General features: G+C 38.8%; 1 protein-coding gene across 1 annotated transcript; it reads right to left on the bottom strand.

Annotated features, from left to right (window-relative positions):
- Positions 1–1,045: 1,045 nt before the first annotated feature.
- Positions 1,046–11,000, bottom strand: LOC309415037 (synaptotagmin-4-like; the record flags this gene model as incomplete). Its single annotated transcript, XM_082012428.1, has 4 exons — positions 10,438–11,000; positions 6,824–7,638; positions 5,157–5,277; positions 1,046–1,353 (listed from the first exon to the last, which is right to left on the bottom strand). The coding sequence occupies exons 1-4, from the start codon at positions 10,469–10,471 to the stop codon at positions 1,046–1,048; spliced, it is 1,278 nt and encodes a 425-aa protein (XP_081868554.1). The 5' UTR covers positions 10,472–11,000.
- Between the last annotated feature and the right edge of the window lie 1,783 nt (positions 11,001–12,783).

Raw genomic sequence — 12,783 nt, 5'->3', positions numbered from 1 at the left:
CTCAGGAAGTTAAACAGCAGAATAAGCTTTTGTTCTTTGTCTCACTATTTTGTTTGTTTTTTTAATGAAACAAAAGAAGAAACAACTTTTCTTTAACTATTACCGAATGGCTTCAAATTTAATTGGTCAAAGGTCATTGACTGTAAATATCCTGTATGTTATCTCATCTCAATAAAAATGCTTTCCTATGGCTTGAAATGCTTAAATTGTAATCCTTGCTAGAGGAAAAAAATGCAAGCCATATCTAACCCCAAATTCTAGCTACACCGTAACATGTGCAGTCACCCGTAAAGGAGCCCTTTTAACAAAACAATATATGTTAACTTGCTCAACGATTTGTAGAATGTATCTATTTTCAGTCACTGTAATAAAACAAGTCATATATATACATATTAAAAAATCCAAGTGTAAATAATTATACAGTATTTCCACACATAAAACAACTAGTTGCACATGATGTGATATGTAAAGCAAATTGCTGAAAATCTCTTCAGTCTTTGGGATGATTGAAGTATAAGTAACCAAATCTTAGAAATAATGATTGAATTTTCATAAAAGAAGGGTTTTTTTACAGAGGAGCAGAAGGAATTCCCCTCCTACTCACCCTCATTCCCTATGGCTTTTACAGACTCAGCCCGTTCCCCAATAAGCCACAGGTGGGTTTTTTTAGATCTAGTGATATCTTTTCATCAGGTTTTCTTCTTCTGTATAACAATACTAGTAAGGTTTCCAGTGACTTTCTCATCAGACATAGTCTGTTCTTATTGAAGTTTATACCACTTCAGAAGTTTCAGGCTATTTAAATGCCATAAGAATATGAATCTGACCCAATTGTGTTAAAGTCTAATGAAACAGAAATTCCTTTATTTACTGTGAAAATTTAGTTACCTTCTGTTCTGATAATTCAATCCTGGTTTTATCCCCCTACCCCCCAAAAAAATTCTTGTAGTTACAAGCCTGTAATTATACATAGCAAAGAAAGAAAAATGCTCCTTGCCTATGGAAATATATATAGTTTTTCAAGTTCCAACCCCTCTCTAAGCTGCTAACCATCACACAACATATGCCATTTGGCAATTTGTCTCCTAGGATATTCACAAATTTCTTTCCAGTGCTCTCCACCTGTTCCTTCTGCTGAAGAACCCAAGATTAACCGGCCAATGACCTCATTCCTTGACCCCCTATCTGAATCTAAAACCAAAAATTCAATGCTGATATCATCAAGGCCCTCACAAGGAATGTCAAAGACAAACAATTCATTGAACACTGCATTGGGGGTGCATTTCTTCACATGGGTTTTCTTTTTAGAAATTCTCTTCTTAGCATGGTACAGGTTCACTTTGACATAAGGGTCTGCAAAGAAAAGAAAGAGCACAGATCAGCTGTTGAACAGTGTTGTTTAGGAATTCCTTGATCTAGTTTATGGTAAATTCCGTAAGTTGCCAACTGAAGTATATCACAATGAGGAGATGTTTGGAGTTATTAAAGATGATTAATCTCATCCAATTTTTGTGTTTACATCTGAATTAGTCCCTTTACGCCCACTTTATGGTCACCAAAGATGTAATCAAGATAGTGAAGTTTAGGGTGTGATTCATCTGATCAAATACAGGTGTCTCCTTCATGAGATAAACCCTACCTTGTAGTCCATTAATCCTAATAACATCTCTGCTACATGCAAAGGTCGCCTGAAAGTACATAAAATTCTAATGGATCCTGACAAATATGTATCATTACATATTTATGTGTAACAGAAATCTGCTTTTCACACATTCTACCAGTAGGGGATAATCATTAGCGTTAATAAGACTCATGCAAAGGAGAAGAAAGGAGAGAAATTTCTCTCAGAAAGGAGGGAATAAGCTCGTGCTGAGAGAATGGATGAATGGGTATGATTGATTTCTGTTGTGGTTCAATTAGCTTGATTAAATTGCTCCCACCAATTTTTATTGAACAAATTGAACACTAAAATTTAAATGTAAGGGTATGTTTGTTGTTAGGATATGTACTTAACTTTATGTCTGTGCTGTACTACTATTGAAGGAGGGAAGGGAAAATATCCATATTTTTAGCTGTCAACCAACTTTGAGTGTTTGCATGCCTCATAATTAATCAACTGTTGCAAGATTCCTTCAACGATGGTTATATTTCTTCCTTCAGAGGAATTCTAGAGAACGTTTCAAAAATCATCCCTTTCAAGTACATTGGCATTTATTTCAGTGCAAATACGAGCCTGTTTCCAAATTCTCATAGTGCAAAGATGCAGTACAAAACCTTTCTACTGAACACAGTCAGAGAAGATAGTCTATGTCAACAATCAGCTAATAAACATCAAGAATAGTTGAATAGTTTTCTTAAAAAGTAAAATTAAAACTGAAATTTATATAGAAATGTTATGCCAAGATCATCAGACTGAAATGGTTGGCTGATGAAAAGCTTTCTTGTTTCCTTGAACTGACAAAAGTTTAACAGAAATAAGGAATGATAGAATACATTTTCACTTTCATACTCTATCACCATAAATAAACACTTTAAAAATAGTGTTTAATGTAATAAAAATGTTCATTGGCTTTGGAATTAATATATGCCACAAAAGCATTAAAAATATCAGGATCAATATCTATCAGTGGATTCACGTTGTTGTTGTTCATTTCTATTTAAAGGACATTTTCCGACTGTTGTTTCTGGCCATCTACTAGTTAAGGCTAGAATGTTGCTCTGGATTTTATTGGGTCTGTTAGGAGACCTCAACACCAATGATCAAGGAAACCAAGTAGGTTGTGTGAATGGAACAGCTTCTGAGACAAAAAGTTCCCATCTTCCTAAGGAGACTGAGTTACACATTTGAGCTGACCCCATAGAAACACTATTTCACCCTCCTCTTTGTCCAAGGTTTACGTTGGGGAAAGTCACAGAGGAAATGAAGCCTATCATCAGTGCAGTGTGTTGCTGACACCCAAATATCAAATGAACCTGGCCTTGCTGGTGGACAGCAAATAATGAAGAACTCTCTGAATAAACTGGGTGTCCAGGTGTCGTATGGCTGCCTGTGTATCTTAGAAATACTGTATTCCTGTTACAATTAGCAAGGTTGTACTGAGGGAAGCCGAAAGAGCAAACAGAATTTACAGCCTTACTTATAAGAGATGTAGTAAAAAAATGTGTAATTTGAATGTGTTATATGGTCTAGGTGACTGCTGAGACTACGGGGGCTTGTGTTTTCAAGTTATTCAAGTTCACCTGGGTGAACTTCAGCCAGATGTGGTCTGTTGAGATCAGGTAGCTGCCATGCTGTCTTCATGAAACCTTCACTATCTGCTCTGATTTTGGGGCTGATTATTAAAAGTATGTATACTCTCTTATAGGGGAGTAAACTGTCAGGCTCCAATTATATCCTTTCACCTCATGATATGTGAATAAAATTGAGATAAAAAGAAGGATTTCAATGGAACTCCACCATGTAAATGAGAGTTATCTGTAGCTTTGTTGTATTGGATTCAGGATGGGTTAACTTTCTAGGTAAATTGCGGTATTTCTTGGTATGAGAAGTAGAAAGACTGTATTATTTGCTGTAGTAATTATGATTCAGTTGTTCCCAAAGCTACTTCCTCTTCTGCTTCTTTCAAAAAAACCCTGTGGAATGAAAGAGTATCAGTCCTGTACACAATCAACAGCAGATGTGCTACTGTTTGTATAGTTACTTTGTTGCATACTGTTCTTCTTGTGTGGTTGTCTTATCCTTAGTATATTGTACTTTAAATTTTATTCTGTTATCTAGCATTAATGTGCATCTAAGTGCAATTCTAGTATTGGCTTCAAAGGACGTCCCACTGAACGCGAAATGGCACAAGACGACCAGGAGAAGAGAGTGCAAAAATCATTCCGGGTCCTGCACTTCGGCCACAACAACCCCATGCAACGCTACAGGCTTGGGGAGGAGTGGCTGGAGAGCTGCCTGGCAGAAAGGGACCTGGGGGTGCTGGTTGACAGCCAGCTGAACATGAGCCAGCAGTGTGCCCAGGTGGCCAAGAAGGCCAACAGCGTCCTGGCCTGTATCAGGAATAGTGTGGCCAGCAGGAGTAGGGAAGTGATTGTGCCCCTGTACTCGGCCCTGGTGAGGCTGCACCTCGAATCCTGTGTTCAGTGTTGGGCCCCTCACTACAAGAAGGATGTTGAGGTGCTGGAGCATGTCCAGAGAAGGGCAACGAAGCTGGTGAGGGGTCTGGAGCACAAGTCTGATGAGGAGCAGCTGAGGGAACTGGGGTGGTTCAGTGTAGAGAAGAGGAGGCTGAGAGGACACCTTATCGCTCTCTACAACTACCTGAAAGGTGGTTGTGACAACAAGGGTGTTGGTCTCTTCTCCCAAGTAACTAGTGATAGGACGAGAGGAAATGGCCTCAAGTTGCGCCAGGGGATGTTTAGATTGGATATTAGGAAAAATTTCTTCACTGAGAGGGTGGTCAGGCATTGGAATAGGCTGCCCAGGGAGGTGGTGGAGTCGCCATCCCTGGAAGTGTTCAAAAAACGTGTGGATGTGGCGCTTCAGGACATGGTTTAGGGGACATGGTGACGTTGGGTTAATGGCTGGACTTGATGATCTTGAAGGTCCTTTCCAACCTTAGTGATTCTGTGATTCTGTGATCCCTTCTTAGTGCACCCCAAGTACAGCTCGTGGTAAAGCATGGGTGTTACGTTACAGCCTGCTTCCAGCACTGGCATATTTCACCTTTTCACCTTGCCAAATGAACGTTAGGGCTCAGTGGGACAAATTCAGCACAGATGTAACTGTTGCTTTTCTCAGTGCTAAGCTGAAATAAACCATATGATGATCTCACTCAATACTGATCTTCCGTAAATAAACTGATTTTTTGTCATAAATAAAAGCTTTTAGTATCTGCAAACAACATCCCATACTTATGGCAGATGGGTTCTGACGTCATGTTTTTTTAACATATGATTGAAGAAGAAATTTGTAAAATAAATACCCTGGAAAATAAATCTTCGACCTAGATATGAATAAAAGTAATAGGCTAAAAACAATAGAGACACCATTTCTATATTTATGGGCTATTTTTAGTCTTTGAAATGCCACATTTCAGCTGTCTTCTTTCTGTTTGTTTTATATTCTTAGGGCATATCATTAGTAAAACCATTACCTGATAATCCTGACACATCAGATTTAGGTAGATGCCTGGCTTTTAAAACAACCACAGTGAGCGTGTTTGTTGTAGACTGATAACAGAGAGAGATCAGTAATTCTCCACGCCCTGAAGATTTCTGAGGAAATGAAAGAAAAAAAGAAATGACAATGTATATGCAATTATATCGACCAAGCTTTAAACCAGAATTAAGAAGATTTATAAAACGTCACATAACTCTATGTTCTGAAATGGTGTAAAAGGATACAACTTACAGAGTTATGCTGCTTTACATAGCAAATGTAATTTCTCTGTACTGTAGTTACAGAATTCTTATTATGGTTGGTTATTAAGCTTAAAAAAAAAAAAAGAAAACATAGGTTGACATGACATCATTACCTTCAGAGATTAGAGATGAAATCTTACACCCTGAGAAAAAAATCTCAGTGAAAGAAAAAGATCTTAAGCAAAATAAAATTCTGTAAAAATACATTGAAAAAGAATTAAAATTGAATAAAGGTAAATAGAACAATCTTCACTATAATGTTTTCAAACAGGAAGGATTCAAACAGTTAATGAAACCTCATCCCTGACACTTTCTAAAGTAGTATAATATACATGAAATAAAGATGAGATCAAAGACTTTCTCTGATTATTAGATTTGAATTTGCAGGAGTAGTTTAAATATTTCACAGAAAGGAGGGAGGCAAGGGAAGCAAGCAAAAATAATACCCTATATACCCCAAACCCCAATAACTTATCAACAAAATATCAGTGACATAGTAATAGTTGTTGTAATACAGCAATAGAATTGTAAAATAACAGTATTAGTTATAGGTATGTTGTCTGGTAGACATTTATTTGATTTGGCAGCATGCTTGCTCCTTGAAAACAATCAAATTGAAAGTCAATACACATTCCACTTCCTTAGTAGAGATTAAGAGGCGTTTGTGTGATGCATGTGCATTTCTCTGATTCAGCTGTGATGGTTGTAAACGATCTTTACATTCTGAAATGCAACAAAATGGTATGAAATATCTTTAGCCCAGTGAAGTCAGTGTGTTTTGCCATTGACTTCAGTAAGGCTTTGGCTTCTCCCTCGTGCCTTACTATCCTTAGTAGAACTGTAGCCTCTGTCACAATTCTTGAGCGAGAAGGTAGTTAACAGCACTGAAGTGCAAGAACATACTACTGTATCAACACTATGGTCTCCCACAAGTTCCAATTCCTTAACTAAAGACTACCTACATTCTTTAAGAATCTGCTATAAAACCCATGTAGTTGAAGTGAAAGATTTACATTGACTTCAAAAAGCTTTAAGAAAGCATGATTTCAAACAGAAAAGGGGAGGGAAAAGAAGAGGAATATGTATAAAACTTGGTATTCTTTCTTTTTAAAGCAAATTAATGTGGATTGAGGGTGGTTGATCTAATGTAAATGAGTCCACTCAAACCTGAATAAGCAAGTAGATTTTAGGAGACTAGCAATTTCTTGCAGCATGCTCACTGTAATGTTCTTTTATTACATTTGTGTAATTGCTTCCTCATACTGCCATTATGAAAGCATCTCAATGACTTGTATCATGAACTTGCTCTCTTTTCTTTCCAAGATGGTAGCAGCATTACACAAGAATCAGAGCTAACACTAGCACAACACTTTTACATTTTAAATAAAAAATATGTTACCCTAACATTTCTTTTGATGATCTCTCTGTCCATTAGCAGCCTTCCTTCTGACAGTTCAATTCCTGCGAGGGGAATGAGGACTTCTCCAATGACATCATCTCTGGAAAACCTGTCAAAGCTCAAGATCATAAAGTGAAGTGTTAAGTCTTGAATTTGGCTATAGGGGATCCCATAAAACGTGAAGGTCTCATCGAAAGCTGGATCTAAGGTTTTTCTCAGCACTCTGGTTTTCACCTTGTGCTTTTTCTCAGGCAGGATTGTCATTTTGATGTAGGGATCAGAAGTCATTGACTGTTCATCCATTGCTGGCAGCCCACGTGCTTCTTTGATGTTCACTACAAATGCCTTTTTCTCAAAGTTGTACTCTAAGGAGAAAAAGAGAGTTCCTAGCTTGTCTTGTTTATCTTCAGATGATAGGGAAGTGATGGATTTTAAACTATCAGGGGATACTGAATCTTTCTTCCTTTCTGAAAAATGCTTGGGAGACAAATTTTCAAGATCTGGAGAGCTCTCGATTTTAGGGGTTGCTTTGGGGAAGTTGCCATTTAGATCTCTCTTCTCCAGGTCAAGATGGAGAGAATTCTTTGGCATCACTGATTTGTTCTTTGCTTCACTTTTATCATCTGCTCCAAACTTCTTCTTACTGTTGAGATTCTCAGGGTAAATATCAACCCCCTTCAGAACATGGACAAACTTATATGGAGGGGTCTTATTGGATTTGGAAGATTTACGTTGACAGCAGATCCAAGCAAAAAGGGAGACAGAGAAGACAAGGCCAAATGCACTAAAGATCCCAACCACTGTAGGAATTTCATCTGCAAATCAAATAAATAGCAACAAGCACATAAGCAGCAATGTCTTGGACTCTGTGTGATATTTAATAAAGTAATAATTTAGTAAAACAAACTGATATGAGAAGGTAATAGCAGCAGGATCGACAGACTGAAAGTGCTTTGCATTGTACATATTGCTCGCCACCTGCAGGCATGAATGTGTAGTCCCCCACTAAGGCACACTCGTTGTGTTAGTATTTTTCCATACACAGAGTGTTTGGGAGGAAAATACTATCCCCATCCTAATAGTAATAACCATTAATAATTGCTCGACTATCTCATTCCTCTGTGTGTAGTTTCTGAGTTTATATGTCTGTGAACAATATCAGCTCTCAAAATGTTTCAGCTTTGAGTTTATGGAGCTTTTTTGGTTAGACAAAACAGATCCTGAAATATGCATTACTTATAGATACATCATCTGCTTTCCACAATGTTTCCTTGAATACTCTGTGCACTCAATTAACTCATTTTTTATGGTCTGATCCCATAATTGCCTGGAGGTATCTCTTGAAAGAACTGAGCTTAATTGGAGGTTATAACACTCAACAGTTTCAATGGGATTTTCAATACTTTGCAGGAGGAAGTCTATCAAGAAAATTTAGAATAATTATATACTAAATGTCTTTTCCAGATGGATGTGACATTGGCCAGTCACATGTGAGTCCAAAGCTGAAAAAACTATTAAGTGTATCTCTGATAACAACTAAGCTTTGCATTTACAACACTATGAATTAAAGCTATGGGGAGTTTACAGGAAGGGTCACTACTTTTTAGGAGTATATAAGAAAAAGATTAATACATAATTCTCTTATATCTTAATATAAGTCTTAAACTGAATAAAGAGAAAACTGAGCAAGTGTTACAACCTCAATTGTCATGCGGATACATTAGTTACATACAGAGTATCATTAGTCCTTCAAAGCATGCATCGAAGGGGCAAATGAGCACAACTAATTGGAAATCCAATTTTGCCCATAAGTAACATTACTAAGTGCATTTAAACCTCCCACAATGTAACAATCAGAGCTTAATCTTTATTCCCTGCAACACTGGAAGACCAGCAGAATATTAATGGAATGGCATTGTTTATGCATAAAGGCAATTGTGTAACAGTTCTGGTTCTCTCGCAAATCATTAGCAGATCGTCTGCATGAGAAAAGCAAAACTATCCCCCTCTATGTATTATTAAATCAGCTTCATCCAGGTAAAAGCTGGGCAGATAGATGTGCTGCCACTATACCTTTGCTTTTTAGTGGGATGAGTCAAAAAAATCCACAACAATAATATGAGAGCAAAGTAGGACATAATGTTCCAGCACAGAAAGGATCAGGCCTGGCTATTAGTTTCTTCTGACAATATTCGTGTCACTTTCCCTTTCCCTACAAGCTGTATCAGTCTACATACTTAATTGTAAGAACTTAATGAAATGACTGAAAATTATATATATAATGAAAAAGTATTTTTTCTAAGTTAAGCACATGACTCTGAGTTTCAGGAATTCCCTGGGCTGCAGAAATTTAAATTTACATGATATAAAAGTAAAAAGCAAGTAACTGAAAACTAATCAGAATACTTTAAAAGCTTTTAAGAATAATTTGCACATTTACACTACTTTTTCATGAGATGACAGACTTTTATAGTAATGGATATTATGCTGTGTTTTAATTCTACAGCCACTGAAAGCAGTGATAGAATAAATTTGGTGTTTAAAACATTAATTATATTTCTTAAATAAGTAATTAGACAAGCATGATGTCACAGGTATGGTTAGAAACATCAGATGGGTGGGGTAGGAAAGAAGATGAAATGGTAACTAAAATGTTTTTATATTTACAACTAATTGTGTTGCGACCTGAATTTCTTGCTCTTGTCATAATGTAAATCAATTGGTTAACATTCAAGGCAGTATTTTGATAGGAAACATCACCTATTGATTCTGGGAGAAGTTATTATTTCAGTTACGTGATATAAATCTGGAGTCACTTCACTTAAGTCAATGGAATAATCCTTGAATTAAACCACTGCTGGAGCAAATATATTGGCTAGAGTCAATATTTGTAAAGCAGAGTTCAGAAACATTTCTTACTGCATTTCTAAGTAAAGCTATTTATGTATCTATTTTATTAGTGTACATATATGACTGTCTCTGAAACTTTGGATATCAGTTAATCACCTTACAACCAGTGCATACAAATGACAAAATTGAAAAGTTCATTGTTATCATTACTATTCTCAATGAATGCAGATTGATTAAGATGCAGCTGTTCAGCTAAAAACACTGGGATCCTGTATTTTCATCTTCCTAGCAATGTCCTTTACAAGACTACTTTTCAGTTTAACTAACCGTTGACAAGTCTTTCTCCTCAACAAGAAAAAAGGAATGACAGTTATTCCAAGAATGGCTTGAACCAAGATTTCCTCTGTGGAACAGGATGAATTTACATCATTTAACTCTGAAGCCACACTACTTTAACCAAGACAGAGACAACAACCCCAAGCCGCTCTTGTCCAAAAACAGATCTACACAAACCTCTTCATCTTTCCCACTGCTTTAGCGGGGGGAAAGGGTAGGGAGGAAGGAAAAGAGAGAGAAGGGAAAGAAAGCAAATTCACGCAACTTCTGAGATCGAAGAGACCTGGGAGAAATCAGGTTCCTCCCAGCAAGCTGCGTGCTGGCAGGCGCAGGGTGGCTCAGCAGGCGCTGCCTGTGTGGGCTTCTCCCGGGGAGGGGAGCAGCCCCCAGACCCGCTGGCGGGGAGTTTGGGGCCGGGACGCGCTTACCGAACTGCTGGTGGCTGGCCGCGATCGGAGCCATGTTGGCGGCGCGCGCTGTCCGCGGTGCTGGAGCCGCTGTCCGCGGTGCTGGAGCCGCTGTCCGCGGTGCGGGAGGAGCCGCCTCCCCGGGTGCCGAGCGACCTGCCCGGGGCGCCGAACGCGCTGCCCTGCTGTCTCCCGGCTCTCACAGCGCCCGAGCAACCGTCTCTTCCAACGTGGTTAAAAAAAAAAAAAAGAAAAAGAAAACAACAAAAAAACCCCAAACCCAGAGACACGAGCAGTGGGGAAGGTGGAGGAGGAGGCTGTGAGGGGGCTGGAGGAGAGGGGGGAGGGAAAGCTTCGGTCCTCCCCTTTGCACACTGATTTGCAACCCCCTTCCTGTTTTGGCTTTTCTGAGTAGCTCCGCTCCGAGACTGAAGACGTCGTTGAAACCCAAATTGACGCAATCCTGACGCTACAGGGCTGAAATCAGCACCTTTCCCACCTCCCATCCCCCCTCCCCAATCACCACACCCTCCCTTCCTCTCTCTCTCTCCCCCCCTCCCTCTCCCCCATCCTCTTTCTGGGGATTGAACACGCACTCATCGATTATTTTAACTGCCCTGCTGCAGGATATGAGCTCCCACCCTCCATCGGACACAGACAGTGAAATGCTAATGTCTGTGATTCAGTGCCCCTTGTGTAAAACACGGGTGTGTCTATTTTGCTGGGGTAAGATTTATTTAATTGCTTATTTATCTATCAGTCGGACAGGCTACAACAACATGAAGGAGATGCCAACTCAGATGGTCCAGACACCTTGGCTCCAACTGCAAGGCACGCATTTCACCTATGACTGATGTGATACACTTACTGGATTTGAATCATGAAACCTCCTGATGTGCCTTCTCCCTGTCTCTCCTCCCTGCTTCTTCCCACCATCCACCCCCACAAAAACACTCAGCTCCCACTTCGGAAATCCTCTTGACCTTCCTAGGTCTAGGAAAGAGCTGGATCTCTCTAGATACTCCTAGATTTTACCAGGTTTAGACATCTGTCTCCCAGTCTGGACTGAGAACATGGGGGGATGGGGGGGGGCCTGGCAGGCAGGACCAGTGAGGGGGAACAGAACAAGAAAGCAGGGATGCCTGTAACTAGAACTGATGCGGCATATAATAACCCAAGCTAAATCCTGGTGCAACAGAGCTGCACAAGCCAGCACCTGGCATCTGACTCCTCCTGGATTCAGAAGGAATCATAGCAGCCAAGTTTGGAGCCCAACTGCTAATTCTGCAGCATAAATGGGAAACAGGTGTTGCTGCTCTTCCAAATAACAAAATCCAGATGCAGGCATAGTCTGGCGTGATCCTGCTCCTCGATGGGCCACTTGGAAGCTAGTATGTCTTGGCCCACTTTAAAGCACATTCTTACTTCACAGTGACGCCAGTGAAGCTCCTCAGATTTTATAAAAATTAAAATAGGAAGGCAACTTCCCTTTCTCTGTCCAAAATCTAGCCTTGCTCAAAATATGCATCCATTGAAAGTAATTACATTTGATTTTAGACCACATTCCAGGCATATGAGCTTCCAGACATGACTGAAATAAGCAAGATCCTTAAACAAATTTACAGTTAAATATGTTTAACTGGGATGTTAGACTATTGTAACCTGCTCCTGTGTCTGGGATATGGTAAGCATATAAGTTCTGTTGACACTTCAATTATTGTCAATAATTTTTGAAACTTTTTATTTTTATCTTTTGAATTCAATCCAAGACATCCTTTGTTGAAAAATACAGAATTTATGGAGCACATGGAAATATAACAATGATTGATTCAGGGTTTCTTCCCTTTAGTTTTTCAGATGTCCCAAGGGTATATAAAAAACTTTTACACAATTTATATGTCTTTATATAGTGCACAAAGATAATTTCCTTCAGCATTCAGGTTTTTATTTTTCTTCTTCTTTTCTGTGACAATGTTGATGAAATGGGGAAGATACATTTCCTTCCTCCTTTTTTTTTTTTTTTCTTTTTCCAAAATTCCTGGTGGTTCATGCTAGATTTTAGACACTAGTTAAGACCTGTATGGTGCTGGGTGCTGTACAAAACATACAGTAAAGAGCCCTTCCTTTCATCTCAGTTCTGTGCATGTGTAGCTCTTTAAAGCAATATAGAAAAGGTTTCATGATACCAGCTCTCTGTCTTTAGAAACTTGGAACTGCCAAGACTGTGTATATACATAAGCATGTGTAAACATATATATACAGATATGCAAATGAATGATTTTATCCCTTTATTGCATTGGTTAGTAAAATAGCAAATAACCATTTCTCTACAACACTCGTGAACCTTCTATATTTAATTACATGACT

This window comes from Phaethon aethereus, assembly GCF_964289735.1.
Source record: "Phaethon aethereus genome assembly, chromosome: W".
Taxonomy (NCBI): Eukaryota; Metazoa; Chordata; class Aves; order Phaethontiformes; family Phaethontidae; genus Phaethon; species Phaethon aethereus.
Note: the sequence above shows the minus strand (reverse complement) of the source record. Positions and strands in the feature narration are given on the sequence as shown.